Genomic DNA, 20,069 nt, shown 5'->3' with positions numbered 1-20,069 from the left:
ATGAAAAATCAAAAGAAAACACGAAACTAAAATAAAAAAATAAAAAAATTTAAAAAAAAGTTATTTGCCGCAGGCTATTGTCAAGCATTCCGACCTAAATTTAAATCCCGCACATAGATTGTATAATAAATTACTTACTTGCATTTTTCTTCATTGCCATCTGTTTCTATAACACAGTCCACCACCAGACCATTCCACTGATGCCCGAATAGCTGTTGTTCGTACCTCGACAAATTATAATGTGAGATTGGATGAAGAGGTACCTAAAAAAATGACTTAAATTTCGTATTCTTTTTCGAAAAAATAACATATTAAAGCATGCGAATCTGTGACGTATATATAATCATTAGTAAGCCACGATAATTCTATAGCATGCTGTAATTTGACAATGTCTTACTGCTGTAGTCTGTTCCTATAACTTAAGAACTTCAAGGTTATTTTCCGCCATCCGATTTGGCTCATAACCATCCATGGGAAAAAGAGATGCGGAAAAAAGGTCGAGCTGCTTAATTCCTTCCTCCCCCCCCTTCATTTTAGTTTAACAAGTTTCACTTCATAAAAGCCCGCAAATGAAAGCTGACTTGAACTAAAGTCTCAAATGAGATGCAGAAAATAAATGATGTGCGGTGACGATGACATAAGTTTGCTATCGTAAATGGTGGGAGGCTGGTAACGGCTGGAAATACCTATTTTAAAGAAGCAGACTATAGTAATCTATTTACTATAAAAAACTCATTTATTTTTAAAACACTATACATTCAAAAGTATTACACATACAGATATGAGTGATATGTGAAAATAACAGCAAACTCACCGCGTTTTCTATGCACTGTGCACGACGTTGGTAGTTGCAGTAATTTCTTATAACCAAGCATAAAAATGGGATTTTACACCAAGGAACCTTCTGGTAGTTTTCAATGAAACAGCATTCGCTCATCCAGAAAGTTAATGAACCTTGAATGACCGTTATTTTACTGGAAGTTTTTATTTACCTTTTTTATGTACAATTTTTAAAGGTCAAATCTAGGCTTGTAATGTTTTCCTCACTCCTTACTGCGTGCTTCCGTAGTGAGTGAGTGAGTGAGCGCCACCAAGGAAGACCACTGACCTGGCCTTAGCCTCACAGTGTGTTATCTTCCTGGCAGAAACCATCTACTCTCTGCTCCATCCTGCTCCGGGAACGCAGCCGAATAGACGGCTAAGAGCCTCATATAGTCTACATATAAGCTTGGATGTTGTTGTACGGGGAAAGAGTATCCTGTTAGGAACTACTTAAAATTAAGCAAAGAAGCAATCAAAAGACTGTTAAGAATCTCTGTTAGAATAGACAGAAACTTGTGTTAGATAAAGTAAAGATAGAAGGACTTTGCCTGAAAAATTAACTGCCGTGGATTTTCTGGACTTGCTAAATGTCTACATGCGGGTGCTTATCGTGACACAACCGTCATATCTTTATGGGGCTTCTGTGAAATCGTTGGTCCTGCATGGAGGAAAGTTGTAACCTATTAAATTATTGCACATAGTAAACTTTAAAAAAAAATAAATAAATAATAAAAAAATAATAAAGAGAGAGATTAAAAGATGATTAAAAAAATCCTAGCGCCCAAACATAATTTAACGCAGTTTACTTTCCATGTGCCTGACTCTTATGTAAGAACATTTTAAAAGATTGTGTACCTGTTATCACTAAGATAACAAATTCCTGAATAATTTAGTTCTTTGCGCATACTTAAACTGTAGTTGTTTTACAAATTGAACCATTCACCTACATTTTCTTTCGTAGTACTTGCAGACAGGTTAATACATACATAAGTACAAAACTGAATATTAAAGTGAAAAACTAACATGATACTGAGTACAGAAATACAGAAAGCTGATCCCTAATGCCTGCATACATAATACATGAAAACTAAAAATAAAACTGATAAGCATAATACATAAAACTGATCATTAAGTACTGCTATGTAGTCTAAATCCTAGCCAAGTACGAACTGACCTTCATAGTACATGCTGAGAAGGAATAAATACAGACTTGAGTACTTTAAAGTGAACATAAACAGAAAAGTACAGCACCATACTCAGTAAAACTGATATCTGATTCCAAACACTTGAATACATAATGCTGATACATAATTACAAAGAGAAACTTACCTACATTAATTCCATAGTTAGTTTTAACACCTTAGAACATGCACATAATTTATACAAAACATAATTAAGCACGTAATGCTGATCACTAGGGAAGAGATTCAAACATGCAATTGATCACATAAATACAGATATTTCTTCCCTAAGATTTGCATAAAAAGTTGAATATTTATTAAAATTAAGAAGGCAAAAATGCCATACCAATAATAATATCATTCATAAACTTGAGGTGATAACATAAGTTGACCTTGCCCTTCTTGAACCTATTTATCACAAATTTGTAATTTAAATACACGATTAGTAAGTGTAGGAAAAACTCATTGCTGTTGAAGATTTTACTGGCACGATCTGGTCTTGCGAGTCCTAGACCTGTACATTAATTGCAAAAGTAAACATTATAAAGAATATAGGCAGGCTGTTGCCATAGTCCTAATTATCGAAGTTAGTCTTGGGTTGAGAGGTACGAGGTGTGTGCCCAGATTGATTTAGTGTGATTTATACATTTTATGATTCAGAGCGCTAAGCACTTGATTATTTCTATTTGGGGACACTTATCGTCGTATTAGAGAATACTTTCTCTGACAATGGCTGATTACCGCTTGTAGCTTTTTATTTGCTGTTTTGTTTGTTCTCATATTTGCCGCCCATTGTGGCCAGTAAGCTTGACTTGGCTTTCTTATATGGTACTGTGCCGTGTTTGTGCAGTGGAAGACGTAGTGGTCTGGATCCCCCACCTCTTCACATTGACATTTTTCAGTGTCACTCAGGCTGAATCTATGCAGATAGGTCAGGAATGGGCCATGACCTGTATAAAACTGTGTCTGACTACCACTATTGCAGTTTAACTCTAGCGTTGTTTTTGGGAAGAACATATACGTTCTCCTTCCTGTATCTGCTGTGTCCCATCTGGCTTGCCATCTGTCTATCAGTTGTTTTAGAGTGATCTTTTTGAGATGAGACCTAGGTAATTTATCTGGCAGTTCTGTTCTTGAGACCTCCTTTACCGCTTCTTTTGCCAGGGTGTCTGCTTCCTCATTGCCTTTAATGCCCACGTGAGCCGGAACCCACGTGAGGCATGGCCTTTCTGATGGTGGAAGACTGAGGAGGATTTTTCTAATTTCTTGGACATACTGGCTTCTACTTTTGTAACCTTTGATTGCGTCAAGGCTAGAGGCAGAATCACTGTAAATAGTAATGTGGAGAAGTCTGTTCCTCTTCACATAATTAATTGCTGCTTTAAGTGCTGCCAGCTCAGCTTGGAATACTGAGTTCCTACTGCCAAGTCTTCTTTTCCATTTATACACAGCTGTATTACCTTTTAGAACGCAGAAGGCACTGCCAGTACCCGTCTCGGTTTTTGAGCCATCTGTAAATATAGCTGTGTGGTTATCTTTTGGTGTCACATAGTGGCCTAGAATACACTTTTTTAGATGTGTTTCAGCCGGATGTCCTTGAGTCACTGGCTTGTGTTTTTCAAAGTCTTCAGCAAAGTGGTGTTGTTCCCATAGAACTCCATCCTCACCTAGCCTTAACACTCTTGCAATTAACGACTCCCTTTCCGCTTGCAGGTCTAGCGGAGGAATTCCTGCTAGAACCTGCAGAGCTGTCGTTGAAGTAGTTCTGTAGCCCTTGCAGATGAGCAAGAGTTGCAGCCTTTGCATGGACAGAAGTAATCTACGCATGCTTACGTTGAGTGTATTTCCCCAGATCGCTACGCCGTAGAGAACAATTCTTTCTGTTATTGCTTGGTACCACCTCTTAAGCACCCATGGTGGTGCTCCCCACTGCAGTCCTGTTGTGCGTAGCATTGTGTTTGTGAGTGCGATACATCTTTTCCTGAGTTCTTTTAAGTGGGGAATCCAAGAGAGATTATTGTTGAGGATAAATCCTAGGTATTTTATGTTTGAAGAGCATTTTATTGAGCTACCGTTGAGTCTAATGGTAGAATTTCTTTTCATTACTCTTTTACGCCCTATAAATAGCATGGTAGTTTTTTCTGCTGAGATCGTAAGTTTATGTGTTTGTGCCCACTCTAAGAACCTATTTAGTGCATTTTGTGTAATTTTCTCGATATTCTTTCTTCCCGAAGTTACTAGAAGGAAATCATCCGCAAAAGCCTGCAGATGTATTTCGCTCTCCATCTCAAAAATTTGGAACGCTGAATTAGCTACTAGGTTCCACAGGGTTGGCCCTAGACAGGAACCCTGTGGACAGCCTTTCTCCAGTTTATGCTGGATTATTCCATCGTTTGTAGTTACTTGGACTTGTCTGTCTTCAAGGTAGCTCCTTATCAACTTTAAGATCTGAATTGGGCAGTTGATTGAATCTAATTCTTTTGTTACATCAGGCCACCAGACATTATCGAAGGCTCCCTTTATGTCAATAGATATTACTATTGAGTGATTGTCTTCCTCTCTGTTCTTTTTCAGCACTTTCAGGAGATCTGCTACTGCCTGTTCCGTAGATATTCCTTCACGGAAGCCATACTGTTTTTTATTAATTACTGAACTTTTATTCAGGAAATAATTTAGCCTCATTAGAATGATTTTTTCTAGAACTTTGCTAATTGTGGGAAGGAGACTTACCGGGCGGTAGGAGGTCGGATCCGAGGGATCTTTCCCCTTTTTGTGAAACAGAGCGATCTATGCCAGCTTCATATCTTTCGGAAAGTGTCCTACTTTCCAGCATGCTTTGCAGACTGAGTGGATCAGCTCTGGAAACTCATTATGCAATGCCTTGAGTATTATATTATCTAGGCCATCCGGCCCCGGTACCTTTTTCCTTGCCAAACCATTTATGATTAGGTCTACCTCCTCTATTGTTGGTGGGAGATAGTCTCCATTTATGGAAGACCAGAATTTTTCCTGAAATTGCGTCCTTATTAATGTATGCGTTTCTGAGTCATTGGCGGGATCATCTGAAGGAAAAACCGTTTTCAGTATTACCGAAAGAATATTTCTTGTATTTGGTGCGTCAGGGGCCACATTCGCAGTCAATTGAGTCGGTCTAAAGACCTTACCTGCGGCGATTTTTTGTATTTTCCCAAAAATTTCCGGTATTCTACTACAGTGTTCCTGCCAGGAGTCGGATTTGGTCTTTATTATCTGTAGTTTGTATTGCGCAAGTGCCTTCTTGTACGTCTGCATTTTTTGGTCCCTTTGTATGGAATCTGTTTCTGACTGTGCCAGTCTTCTGAGCGCCCTAACTCTGCTTCTGTTTGCCGTTAGTTTGTCATTCCACCAGGAAAGTTCTTTCTTCTGGCTGGGTGTATTTTTCTTATACGTTTGTTTTGCTGCACTTGTTAGAGTTCCAATTAAATGCCTGTAGGCATCATCCAGTCCGTCTATGGTGTTGCTTGCTTGGAAGTTAAAAATCAATTGACCTACATAAGGACGAAGCAAATTAAGGAACTTCTGATGTCCTCCATAAGCTGTCTTGAACCTCTGTTTCAGAGTATAAGTTAACTGAGCGCCCATTAGATAGCTGATTATTCTGTGGTTGCTCAGAGAGGGAATGTCCATAACATGCCATTCCGACATTTGATTTGCTAATTGGGAAGATACCATGGTTAAATCCGGCCAACCTTCCGCCCTTATAGTGCGAAAGGTGGGCGGTGAGTCTGACGTGTTTATGATGCTTAATCTGTTTGTCATTGCATATTCTAAAACCATTTTGCCTCTTACGTTTTCCACTCGCGCCCCCCATAAGGGACTTGAAGCATTGAAATCACCTGCTAATAAGATTTGGTTGTTCCCTTTTCTGACGACAGTGCTGATTTCTATTAATAGTGGATCTAATTCCTCACTTGGTGGAAAGTACACATTAGTAATTTGAAGGTGTCCCGTAGTTGTCTCTAGTTTAATGGTAACTGAGTGTTGCGTCTGAGATATAAGGAGGGGAGATAGCGGACCATTATAAATTATGACAGCCTGTTGAGAGGTTGACTGGAACGTCTTGCTTGTGGGTGGAATTCCTGGCAGATGACTATGTGCTAAGTACGGCTCTTGTATGAGGGCGATATCGGCATTTTCCTTTGTCATAATATCCATGAAGTTAAGTGTTGCAGATCTAGCTCTCTGCAGGTTTGCTTGGAGAAACCTGAGTCCTGTGACTTGTTGGCGGAATTGGTTACTGCCTACATCCGTTGTTGCTGTGTTTTGCTGCCTCATTGCAGTTCCTGTCGGTACACAGGACATTTTGAAGAACTTGCCGGATGACTTGCGTCAAAGTCTGTGCTATTATGCGTATTGGAGTGAACACAATTCGCACAATTTTCCTCTTCTGCCGTACACTCTTGTGTTAAATGACCTTTTCCGCACTTAGTACAGGCTGGTGGGAATCTGCAGTTTTTACTTAGGTGGCCAAAGGTTTGGCAGTTGTAGCAGCGGGTTATTTTTACGTATTCTCTAAACGGACACGAAGTAAATCCAATATAAACTGCTTGTGGTCGAGAAGCCTGTCTTTGAAATCTGCTGTCACTTCCAGTATCCAATTACAGGTAGTTTCGTCCCTAGGTCTCGGGCCTTTTGGAAAGATAACTGGCGACCGTGTTTCTGGCAAAAGATCTTCAAATGCTGCTTTTATTTCGTCTGCCGTTATGTCACAGGGTACCCCAAATACTATAAGAGAGCTCCTAAACGGACGGGGAATCCTTAGTTCTAAGTGCTCTGTCAGCACGCTAGACTCTTCAATTACTTTTTTAAGTTTGTGCAGGTGTGTGGCTTCTTTGCACCTAATCAAGAGTTCTTTAGATCTCGTGGCCCTCACTTGCTGTATGTTGATGCCAAGCTTATGAGGTTTGATGTTGTTTAGAACTTGCGCTTTCACACTATCTGGCGTGCGCTCTGAATCTTTCCCCTTGATAAGTAAAACGTGCTCAGAAGGCTTTTGCTTGGGAATGGCTGTTGCTTGTATGGAAGGGGGCTTCTTTTTCTGAATCTTACCGGCCACAGTTGCGTAACTCCGGCGGTCTTGTTGTCCTGTAGGATGGTTTTCCTGTAGCTCCGGGACCTTAAAACTGTGCTGCTCTCTTGCTTGAGAGAAGAGACTGGCATTAAGTTGTCGTTCTAGTTGAAGTATTTGTCCCTCCTGTCGTGCAATTAAGATTTCCTGATTAGAAGCTATAGCCAGTATTTCTGTGATATAATTGGACACCGCTTCGTGGTCTGCGATTTTTAGTTTAGAACGGCCTCTGTACTCTGCTAAAAGTGACTTGATGTGCAGAGTCAAAGTGTTAATCCTATCTAATCTGGAAGATGGATGGTCTAATCTCACTGGGCTCACACACCTCGAGCTGGTAGTCCTAATTGATCTAGTTGGGGAGGTTTCTCTTGACCCCATTTAACATGAAATAGTAATATTAACTTAAGAATAAAATACTAAGTAAGTCTCTCAACCTGTTAAATTTCTAATCCTAGCACAGAGTGCTCACTCGTTCGATAAAGAGTAATATTAGCTTAAAAATAAAAAACTCAGAGGATCTCTCAACCTGTTAAAGTTCTAATCCTTGCACAGAGTGCTCACTCGTTCGATGAAGAAAGTCGGAGGAACACAAAGCAAATGTAAGAACAGTATATAGCACTGAAGTTACTGTATTTTTTAGGTGAGAAAACTTCATAGCACGTCAGACTAGCAATCGGGAGACCCCCAAGTTTGAATGTCGGCGAAAACGTTGCATACTTTCCACATCTCGTGCTCCAAAATAAAAAAGCGTCTGGCGCCCAAACTAAAAGATGGTGGATGTTAATTCGTCACCCCTAGTATATGGCAACTGCGTCTCGTTCTCCACAGTCGCCCTTTAAAGGGGGGAAAGACTGTAAGATTTTTCTCGCTCCTTACGGCGTTCTCCGTGGTGTAACTGAAAAGCGCATACGGCTAGCAATCGAAATGTTCCGGACTTCGTATGCCGGGGTTACATATTTTCATGTCTTCTACTTCGAGATAAAACACCTAATGATTCTACAGACTCACTGTGAACAGTCATAAGCTTAGAGATACAGGAAATAATCTTGCTCAATCATCCAACGGTTATTAACATTTCATTTTGAATTTATCAAATTTATCAAACGCAAAAAATTGGGGACAAGAACTCAAACAAAATTTAAGTGAACGACTTCAAACTGAAACTGGTTATTTGATCAATGGGATTGTAGAGTCCACTTGTCTAACTTCTAAGTGAGAACTGTAAGTACTTCTAAGTGAGAACTGTAGTAACTGCACAGGAGAAGGGTTGAAAATACTCTTTAGAATTCACACTGCGTCGACTTGACGCTAACACACTACGCCTCACTTGGGCGATAACTCAAATCACAAAAATTGAAATAGCAGAACTAGACTAAAAATTCGAAGAAGTTAACAAATAGTAGAAATTAAGCTACAGGGCTCAGATATTCCTGTTTTCTAAACCCGCGTCAAAACTAGTGGCAGCAAAGTAAGTGCTGTTATGCCACGTAAACCAGCATTAACTCCGGGAGTAGAAGCTCACGCAACAGAGGTGACGGCAATAGCCTAACTCTTTCTTTCTAAAACTCGGGTTTTTAAAACTTTTCTTCCTCAAAGCAGAATTTTCATTCCTTCACGCGCGCTACCAAATTTAAATATTCTGGCATTGGCAATTATGGGAATGAAGGTTTATAGGAAATAACTTAAAATTAAATAAAATTGGTTATTTAAAAACAATATAAATCCCTACAGCATATTAATTAATTAATTAAGAAAAGCAGTTTGAAAATTTTTTTTATTTGTACTATGAAATAATGTTTCAGTTTACAAATTTATATTTAAAAAGTAAGCATATCCATCCTTTTATCACCGAAGCTCTCTCTCATTGAGCCCAAGAACCACAATAAAATTACTAGTTACATATCGAACAACTAAATTTCTTGAAAATATTGCCCCAAGAGATAAATATCTGTTCTTCATATTTGTTGAAAGTCCTCTGATATTTCACCAATGAATTATTATGTCTTTACAGTGATAAAAAAAAGAACTTTCAAAACGCAGACCTAACGTTGAATAGGCAATACAGTGGGAAAAGGAATGAGTAAAATAGTACTGCTAATTGTAAGAAATGTCCTTCTACCTGGAAAATGAATTTTATGTTGATACCCCAACAAATGTAATGATTAATAAAATAAGGGTTTTTTTTTTTTTTTTATTTTTTTTTTTTTTTTTTTTTTATTCTAACATTATTTATACTGCATAAAATTCCTTCTAAATGTGTTTAAACAGTCTCTGTTCTATACTAAAAATGATGCCTTACCTGTTTCTTGGTATCATTAACTAGACGACAATATTCCGGAAATTCGCAGAAATTTTTCGTTGTTTCTGCGCTTCCACATCTTTCAGGGTATCTCGCACAGTAAGGGGTGGAACGAATTCTGAAATGAATTTGCAAAAGTTTTAGTTCACAATAAAATGTGCTTAGCTGAAGTAACGAAAGAACTGGGTCTTTAAATCTGAAAAGCCTGTCATTTTCAAGTTTTTAATATACTTTTTCCTTTTATTATTACTTAAACTTGAATGCATAGTTTATAAATTAAACAAGTAATTTCAGGACACTTGCTTACAAAAATAGTGGTCTGGCTATATCCTGGACATCACCTGTTCATAGCTGATGAAGAACCTGCTTTCATTGGTAGATTCTAACAATTAAAATTAAAATTACCAATTAAAATTAAAACGTTTAATGATTTTACGGAAAGTAATTAAACAACAAAAAATAGAAGCCTACGAAATTTTTAGAATTTATCAATAAAACGTATATTTACATCTTACGAAAATTTATGCCGTTATATAAGAAAACCTCTTTTCTTACGATCCGAGATAGCGAAGAAAAATTAGACAAAAAACTACTTTAACAGTGTCAAACCTCAAATTTTAGCTCTTAATTATAATTACAACCAGAAATTATTTCATTTAGGTAAATGAAACAAATATAATACGTCAAATGAAAAATATCTCTCTTTCCAAATAACAAGTCAAATAGATCAAATAAATATGCTTTCATTTTTAATTACTATTTAGACTTGTATGAAATTAAAACTGATCTGCTGTTATCCATTAAATAACAATTTTAAAAAATTCTAACGGCTTGGGTTCGCAAACGTCATTATTAAGTTTATTTTTATCTATTTAAATGCTTATTATTTTTCTGCAGATATTAGCTATGAACCGTAAATCTAATGTTTCTAAGTACAAATTATGCATTATGTTTACATGTCAACTTTTCCAATGAACAGAGTTCTTTAATGATTCGGGAAAATTCTTCTAATTTTGTTTTCAGCTGGAGATGTTTTAAAATGTCAGTTACAACTCCGCTTTTTTTAAGCATATTTATAAAAACTAAATAATGAAGTTTCATGCTAACAATCATATCAGTGTCTTGACCTCAGCTGATATATGCTTTCCAAGTTATACATATAAAATCTAAATACAGAATTCCGATAACGAACAAATGTTTGTGATCTGCGCTTTCTCGGAGCAATGCTATATATAAATTTAATATATATCCCATGTCGTGCTTTAGAGACATGGAAAACGCAATTTGAAATTTGTGAAAATACTCTGAATTTTAGATAGAAATTGATAAAATCATCAGTTATCACTGATAAGAAAATAAAGATGATAAAACATATTTTTGCCTTTATAATATATATACTATCTATAAGCATACAGTGAAGAAGGATAATTAGAAAATATTGATTCAGTATTAATATATGGTCAAATATGTTAGTCAAAACTCAAAACTTTTTAAAAAATACACACGCTATGGAAGGAAAAATTATATAATTTAAATTCTATAAGGCTAATGTTTTAACTCTAGTTTTATATCATGCAAAATAATGTGCAAAATTTCAAGTGATTCTATAAAAAATTATCATGGCTACTGCGAACATAAATCATAATAAAATTAAACAAAAGTCGCATTTAAAAGTTTTCTGATTAACGTTACATGACATATATACACATCTATTCACACTGCCAAACGAAAATGAGAAAATACATAAAAAAGTTGCCACATTCTCCAGACATACCGAAATGCTTAAAATTAATAAGTTAAAAAAATAACATAGCGAGAAATTGCATCTTTAAACTGCATAAGTTTAAATCCTTTAAACTTTGGCTTCCGGTGTAGCAGACAGCAACTTCCGGTTTGTTGCCTCTCAGAAAAAGTGGTGTATCTCCATTCTAATCAATATATCAAGAAAAGAAAAATTTTTGATAGCTAAGAATGTGACCTTCAAAAATGTTAAATAATTAAAAAAAAAAAAAAGATTTTGAGCCGAAATCTGCCTTTGAACGAGGTCAGTTAAACTTTTAATAAAGATAAAAACTTAAAGTAGTTTGGGTAGTTAAAAATAAGGATTACTTATTTAGTTTTGGGACCCCAGTAAATAAAATTTAGTTTCTAGATAGAAAAGTGTTGACAAACAAAAAGTAACCTCTTTGTTTTATTTTTTATTTTATTAGCCCAAAAGGCCTCGAAATACGATTTCGCGTTGTTTCCCTTTAATGCGTTGTTTCACTAATCATTCGAGTGTGTTGCCATTCAGAAAAGAATTAAGATTATTATTCTTTCATATTAAATCTGTCTGTTATTAATTAATAAATTAACTACTTAAAAGCACCAGAACGCAGTTCTTAAAAATTTTTTATTTTTTTTTTTTTTCTTTTTTAATCTGATTGATTTCAATAAAAATGCATCACCATAAATTAATTTATGAAATATATGTATATAGTTAAAAAATATGATAAACAAAATAATAATAAAAAGAAATGAATGAATAAAATTCCCTAATGTATATCACAATAAATTCACATTTAACAAAAAAAAAAAAAAAAGAAGAAGAAGAAGGGGAAAAAGAGAGTGAGAGAGAGAAATCAGTTTATCTAGATATCCGAATTGGTTGTCGTTCTAGTTAATCGGATATTTGGAGATCTTCTGGACACATCCAGATATGCTATGTATGTTATGTTATGTATCCACGTTGTTACATAATTAAATCTTTTACGAAACTTTTTACTAAGGAATTAATGAAACTTACTCGTTTAAATTACAGACTGTAAATGCTGGAAATTCCACTTCCTGTGGTTCTTCTACATCTAACTGCAGAAAAGAAGGATACTTGAGATACATTTCCAGGAATTTTGCACTTTGAAGGATAAATCCTACAACCATGAGTATTTTAAAAAATGAGCGAGCTTTGGATCTCCAGAAAGAAAGTTTTCCACAAGATTTTTTCATTTCATTTAAATGTCAAATACTCCATGGAAATACGCTCTTGAATTTACTCGCCTCCGTTGAAAGAAAAGAATGTTTGCTTTTGGCATAAAATCAATTATTCTATGTAAAGCAGACTTAGTATCAATTTTCGCTCAAGTGTTGACCATGAGGAGCCCAACCACTGAGTGATACACGAGTATCATTTCCAATATGGAGCTGTTAATTTGTCAGTTTTTTTATTCCCAAAGATGTTCTTGTTTCACTTAATTTGGCATATCAGTTGTTTTTGACACTTTTCTCCTAAACTTAATTCATCAACCTTCATTTTTCTACACTTCTTTATCTTAAATATAAAAATTCCAGAAACATTCTTAAATTTTTGCCTTATTGTTCTTTTATCTTACTTTTTGCACAACCTCAAAATTTATGCTTAAATAAAATTACATTCTTTAATTGTAGCTATCACAAAATTTAGGGAGTTATCGAACAATTTGATTGATTTATTTCGGTTTAAGGAAATTATTCCTGTACACGCTTTCATCTGCAAACGATTTGACATAAAATATTTCACCAATTTCTGCTTATAATTTTAAGTAAAAAATATGTTCTCTTTTTCACGCGATAAATTCAATAACTTAACTAATTAGAACCAGATACTTCTCTTCAGTTTCTCTCAAACACTATCCTTCTATTTATGGTGCAATCAATATTTCGATTGAAAAAATAATAATATAAGAAAATTTCAAGCAATCTCTAGAGTTCATCAACACACTGAACATTTACTAAGAAACACAACGCATTTTAGATGACCAAAAGTTTATCAGTTGAAATTATTTTTCGCGCTCTTGACGTCAAAAATATATTGAACCATTTGTTTTCACTTTTTCTAATTGGAGAAGTAACTAAACAAAACTATTATCTTCAGCATGCAGAAATTTGAAAACAGTAATTTATTATTGTAGTTATTACTATTATCACATTTCAAGCTCTCCTTTTCTTGTTGTAATTATATATTTATTTTTTGTTAAACTTAGAAGTATTATCGTGATCGAATACACTAATAATGCTTACTCGGTATATTGACCATACGCAAACATAACAGTGCGCTTTCTCTTCTCCGAAATATAATTGTAGAGCTGGTAAAACTCGCTTTTCGTGACCAAACCAATAACCTTTTCGACTGATTTGTAACATTCTCAACTTTAATAAACAGTTGCATATGAGATATATTTGCATTGTTCGAAGCATTTGCGTTTGGGCATGATTCATTTGAATAATCGAAAATTTAACATCTAGAAGCAGAAACGTACTACATAAACTAAATTTCAAATGAAGTAGAAGCTTATTCAAAGTTTTTTAAAGCCAAAAGGTTAAGAATTTCTTAAGAGAGAAGACCCATTACGTTATTAAAAGTAACAGGATATTTATTATTTTTACTGATGATCCTGATCTGAACTTAATCGAAGTCTGATCCTCGCATTTTATCGTGATTCAAAGCAAAAGAATAGAGGATGTCGTTGGCCAAGGTCTTGGGCTCCTAAGTAGTTCTCGGCTCAGACCCAATATTGACCCAGACTAGATTGGAAGGACACATCAGAGGGTTTTCTATCGCTGCCGTCAACCTTTAGCTGGAACTTTTGGCTCAACACCTCTTTACCGCAAAAACTTGTTAACTGCCAGACCAATCAAGGCGCAACAGAATAGTAATTGGTAAATCTATGTTATATTTTCATGTATTAAAATAGACAACAAATACCTCGTCATTTAAACTACTGCACTTCAGGAACAACTTAAAAACAAAGAGAGTTAAAAATTTCAACTTGTACACTTCTGTAATGATGTATATTAAGTTTACTGCGTAAATCAATTTTTCCTTCTCTTAGAACTAATATTTTGAGGAAGGATACTTTTACACTCTCAAACTATTTTCTACAACTGCAGAAATTTTCTGGGGTGCAAAATAGTAAACAGCAGATTATACAGAGGTTATTTAAACATTTTGGAACAATTATGGGACAGTTTAACTAATGTCTACAATATAAAGTATAGTTTTTTAAATGTTCGATCTGATAGCCTTTTTTCTGGACTAGGCCATCTTCATCGTGATTTCCATGACAGAAAGGCTTTTCGCAAAATGTCAGTCCAGCGGTACTGATTTCCATTCTTCTTCCACTACGTTCCAAAGTCTATCAATCATGGTGGGTCTTCGCTTAGAAAGAGCTTTTTTCAAGACACGAAAGGCACAGTAGTCCATAGGTGAAACTTCAGATAACTTTGCAGGAATACTTTGAAAAGGTATATGTGCATCAATCTTCTTTTATTCAAGGAAAGCAGTGGCACTTTTCGAAGCAGGGATTGTTCTTTTACTTGATGATGTTTCATTCTTCGAAAGTAATTGGGATAAAGAAATTTAATTCCGTCTGTAAATATCGGACGTAAAACTTTCCCTTGATACTACACTAAATCGATTTAAAGTTTTTTTTCTATTCTTCTCATTTTTGATTTCCCATTGCAAGAGAATCCTGTCAGTCATAAATCCCTTAGTCATAAGTAACTTAGTGATTTATGACTAATTTCGTCTTTTAGTAACAATAATAGTCCATAGTTTTATATAGATTTGAAAACAAACAGCTGTTAAACGCACGGCTTTTAATAAAGTTTATAATTTTGACTGCATCCTGAAGCATATTGTTTGAATCCTTAGCTATTTTTTCCTGTAACGTTTTCTGGATGAATAAGGCAATGTTTAAAAGTTACATGACCATTACCAGCAGTTTTAGTAAATTATTCAGAACCAATATTTTATTTTTGCCCGTCATCATTTTTGTACCATCTGTGCATATACTCTCCAATGCAATTTTTTCATTCTAATCTTTCAATTTAAAAAAAATTTGTCAACTTTACTATACATACCTTCTCCTGTTGCATATTCTTCCAAACTGCAACAAAGTAACAATTCTTCATTGAAGTTTTCTTTGTAAGTGCATTTGACATATGCTTACAACTGATATTTTTTAAATATCAGAAATCAAATTACAACTGATATTTTTTAAATATCAGTTGTTTCGTTTAACTGGATTGTAAATTTTGGGCTTTCTTAAGTTGCTGGAATCAGTCGTTGCTAACTTCCGAAATTCTAACGGCGACAGTATCGTTTGACAAAGGAGTTTTGTAAACTTCATCCCCATATTTATTTCTGTGAAGTATTTCTGCAGTTTTAATGGCGGAAGGTAACGCAAGATCTTCTTCAATGGCGTAAGGCTTTTTATGTTTAGCAATAAAATATGAAACGTCGCATGATGCCAAATAAATATGTTTCGCTAGTAGTCATGAATCTCTCAAAGTATTGTTTTTCTTTATTTAAAGATATAACAGTTGTTTGAAATAGCCTTTTGGTTTATTGACGTTCGAAGGATGATTGGTTTCAAGATACCTTTTTAACTTGGATGATTTGACAATCTTCATAGCCAAGTGTTATAAAAAATTAAACAAAGAAGCTGTTCATTACTATCACAGTAAGTAAAGCCAAAGTAGAGAAATATCTTATCAATTTTCTTTATCACATTTTAGATGCCTCTTTCTGATTATTAGACCCTGGTTGAAGAAACATTGCAGCATTACCGTCTGCGTAAATGCTTTTGTTGCTCAAGTCCAACCATTTATCCATGAGTAAAAAATATTTTTACCTTAAAATATTGTTGGAAAATTTGTATTCCACCTTCGCGGCTGAACTGAGTCGAAAAGGTTAAATATACATTCCCTCGGCAGAATCTAAGAGTTGGAGTGAAGAGTATGAGTCTTCCCCGATGTGCCTTATCGACGTAGCCAACAGTCGTGAATAATTCCAAAGTAGTGTGGCAATTTCAAGGCATGGAAAACTACAGTAGGATATAGGTGTGGAAGATTAAATTGTAACAGGAATCTAGCACGGTATCCCGGACAATTTACTACATTACCAAGTATCTGCCTAACTAAATGAACTAAATGAACAACGTGAGACTCAACTGATATTGTACCAGCCAAATACATTCATCTGTTATTCATCATAAGGTTTTACTAACGTGCCATAATCTGGCATGATACGTTCAACTGTTGTGTTAATTTCAAGGAAAGTGACCATTAAATCTTATGTTTACAACTTAGAGCAAGTGTACTTACTTCTTTGGTAGGGAGCCACGTTTTACACTACTTCGTATCACTCTCAAGAATTCCAAAAATAAAAACAGCAGATATAAATAAAATTACATCTCTCATAATAATTATTCAAATAAATACCGAATTTAGAAATGTACAAATTTAGTAAAAATAGTAATGTACAATATTGTATTTCTTGCGATGAAACGAAATTCTTCACTTAATGTAATGCTATCATCCCTACTCGCAGCAGCCCCGATCTTATTATCGACACTCCTCTGTGGCACCCATGATAAAAGTTAAAAAAATACTTCAGGAATTTTAGGATTGCAATACACTCTTTAGAAAAATGTATTACTGTTTTATCTCATAAAATCAACCAAAAAATCAAATGCAGCTTCTACGTTACACGTAATTTTGACCCGTTTAAGGGAAAAGGATAATCATTTTAAACAAATATTTAGGAAGGAAGAAAAACTATAATTATTTAAAATGAAAAATATTCCGTTTACAGTCATTCGCTGTTATATTGTTTTGTTTATCAACAAGTCACATGATCAAATCAAATAAAAAAAATATAACAAAAAAAATGAACATAAAATAATAACCTTAAAAAATACAATGGCAACGAAATCGAAAAATACTCCTTACGTACTTAGGCAGAAATGTTGTAAGAGAACAAAAGCTATTAATTCAAATATAAACGAAATAGACTATTAAAGACAACCAACATAAAGAAAATAACAGCTATTGTGACACATAGAAATATAGCATGTTTACCAAATCTAGAATGATTAACGATGACACACACTGCCATTTTTCCTATCTTTCATAAACATAAAAGTAATCTACATAACTAATACAAAATAGACAACAGATTGTTGTAATAGATTATCTAGGGCTATTTAAATACCCATCAAATAATCTATACATACTTGTTGTCCTGTAAGTCTGATAATTTAAACAGGTTCGCTGGACAATTCCACCGAGAAAAAAAATTCGCTTAGAACGCAACTATCATGATACAAGTTGTTTCGCTTTTCAGCAGCTCCCGCAAAACCTATTACGAGTTCTAAATATTTACTACTGGCATTCTGCGAAACACCATTACGCTAGATGTATCCCCAGTCAGTTGTGTGTATATGTCTTCACTCTGATATTACTTATGGTTATTTCTTATTTTCACATTTGTTGAAGTTAGAAAGAGCGAGCGAGATCACATTTGACACGTAAGGAGAGATAAATAAGCAGAAAATTACTAAAAGGAGAACATCGTTAAAATGCTTATGCTGCTATTTTAAAACCTTTTTGATCTTCTGTTAACTAATTCACCCCCCCCCCTTTTTTTTTTTTTTTTTTGGCCTGAAGCGCATTAGCTCAGAAGGGCTATTAGTCTTGAAACCGCATTTTGCGTTCGAATCACTAAAAGCGTTGAATCATTTTACAAATTGTTGCCACCAAATATCATCGCTCTGATTTATATTTTAAAAAATAAATAATGATGAATATGCATGAATATAGGTATGTTTCGCATTGGGAAAGGTCAACAGTACTTAAAGGCATCAAATTTTGAATAACTTAGTTTTCCACCCTAACACTGGCACCTGCAAGCCCGAATTTTGAATTTCCATAATGTGTATTTCATATTTTGTAAAACTTTTTGTTAAAAAATTCAACGATTTCAAAGCGAGCAGTGGCAACACTTCACGGAATAAAACACTCTTATCTGCGGCGGGCGAGACTGTCTATCGGAAATTTTAAAGATATGCTGTTTTAAAATATTTTTAGCCTAAAGGGCGTTAGCCTAAATGCTCTCGAAACGTGTATGTGTGTGTAAATAAAAAAAAAAATGCTCGTTTGAACGTAATATAAAATCTGAAAGCTTTCTAAAGCTGAATTTGAAAGAAAATACTTTTTTTTTTTTTTTTTTTTGCGTGTGTGAGTTTATATTTTTACTAATTTCACCTTTAAGGATTTCTTGCGATACTTTAGCATTTAACTTTCACACACAACGTAGAAATATTTGACTGTTATCCTCAAAATTATGCTGGTCTTAGCAGAACTTAGTATGTATTAAAAGTTCTGAGAAAACTGAAATATCTCAACATAGTTAATTGTAGACCGTTTCTGGTTGTCATGCGGGAGCACTTCGACAATCGAAGTCTTATCTGTCTTAAGCGTCAGCATTCGTCGGAAAAATTCCTACCACTTATGTAAGTGGTGTCTTATGACATTATTAATGATAATATCATATAGTCATGATATTTTCCTAACTTCAAGGATATTGAGCATCATAAGCCCTTAAGGACAAAGAACTTAACCACTTGATTACTGGTAGAGTCACTGCGAAAAGATGACAAAAATATAAAAACACAATTTATTCAAGTGACTGTACGAGATTTGCTACTATTGTCGCATCCAAAACGGCAGGAGGTGCTGCAAGATGAACGGCATAAATACCGCTATCTCAGGTACAAAAAGTTATTCTCTAGCATTTATGAGTATGGAATACGCCAACAGTGGACTTTTAGTTTTTATGAGTCATATTATCCAAGCTTTAAGCTCATAAATTTTAAATTGCTTGAAGATCGCTATCTTAATTGTGGGGTTAGTTTCAGTTCATATCTCAACCTGATAACATTCCAAAACTCTCTGTTCACAGCTTTCTTATATTATTTTACAAATTTTTATATTAATTAGTAGCTGTCTTATATAATACCCATTCTTGAATGTGAAAGTATGAAACGTCCTCTCACTATCTGCCTGCATAAAGTGCAAAGGGATTGTATCTTAATTAGCTTATTCATTTTTCAGTCAACTGCGAGACTTTTTTTATTTCAACAAGATCTTTTCCCCCTTTAATATTTCCAAATAATGCGAGAACAGCAAACTCCATATTTGCTAAAAAAATGCCCCAAACTGAAGGTGTGTCTGATGACGTAGTTCACTCAATTTAAACAGCCAATAAGCGTCTTTAGAAATAGGGTGTGTTGAAAGGCCAATAGAAATCTTTGGAAACGAGGTGTGTTGAGTTTGTTTACTTATAACTGTAACCTTGGGAACAAATACATCCTTTAGCTCACATTTTGTCTTATTGATTAATGAAGTTAGTTTTCGTGTCCCAGCATGTATTGAATTGTAATTAATTGTTAAGCAAAGTTTTACTTGCGTTTTTTGTCGTTGGTCAATGAAATAAATGATAGTTATTTTTTCCACTAAGTGTCTCTCTCCTGGTGTTTATCTGTATATGAGAATCGAAAACAACATATTGCGCATTAAACCAATGTAATTATACTTAGATATAGTTGGAGATGCAAAACATTAAACTCTTTCCTTCAAAACACAATGCATTCAGAAGGAATGTTGTGTTTAAGTTCTTCCGAAAAATTATCATAGGGACGAAAGTATAGTACTACAGATAACCAGATAAATACATACAAACAAGTCAAGCCTACAACTCATGCGTAATCTTCAAAACGCAAAAAAAATTATATAAGTTTTATTTTTCATCCGTACGGGGTACTTTTGTCATGAATTTTATTATTAAATTAACATTAGTTTT

General features: G+C 34.7%; 1 protein-coding gene across 1 annotated transcript in view; it reads right to left on the bottom strand.

Moving 5' to 3' along the window:
- Positions 1-12,430, bottom strand: part of LOC118198581 (degenerin mec-4-like) — a 56,827-nt gene extending 44,397 nt beyond the window's left edge. The window contains exons 1-3 of the mRNA XM_085811951.1: positions 12,195-12,430; positions 9,410-9,527; positions 139-263 (exon numbers count right to left, since the gene is read on the bottom strand). Of these exons, the coding sequence (XP_085668077.1) occupies positions 139-263; positions 9,410-9,527; positions 12,195-12,394 (443 nt within the window). The 5' untranslated portion in view covers positions 12,395-12,430. The remainder of the gene's footprint in view (positions 1-138; positions 264-9,409; positions 9,528-12,194) is intronic.
- Between the last annotated feature and the right edge of the window lie 7,639 nt (positions 12,431-20,069).

The sequence above is a fragment of the Stegodyphus dumicola genome, chromosome 1 (genome assembly GCF_044657685.1).
Source record: "Stegodyphus dumicola isolate Sdum_Otavi_A_Nest chromosome 1, ASM4465768v1".
NCBI lineage: Eukaryota > Metazoa > Arthropoda > Arachnida > Araneae > Eresidae > Stegodyphus > Stegodyphus dumicola.
This window is presented reverse-complemented; position numbering and strand designations above follow the sequence as displayed.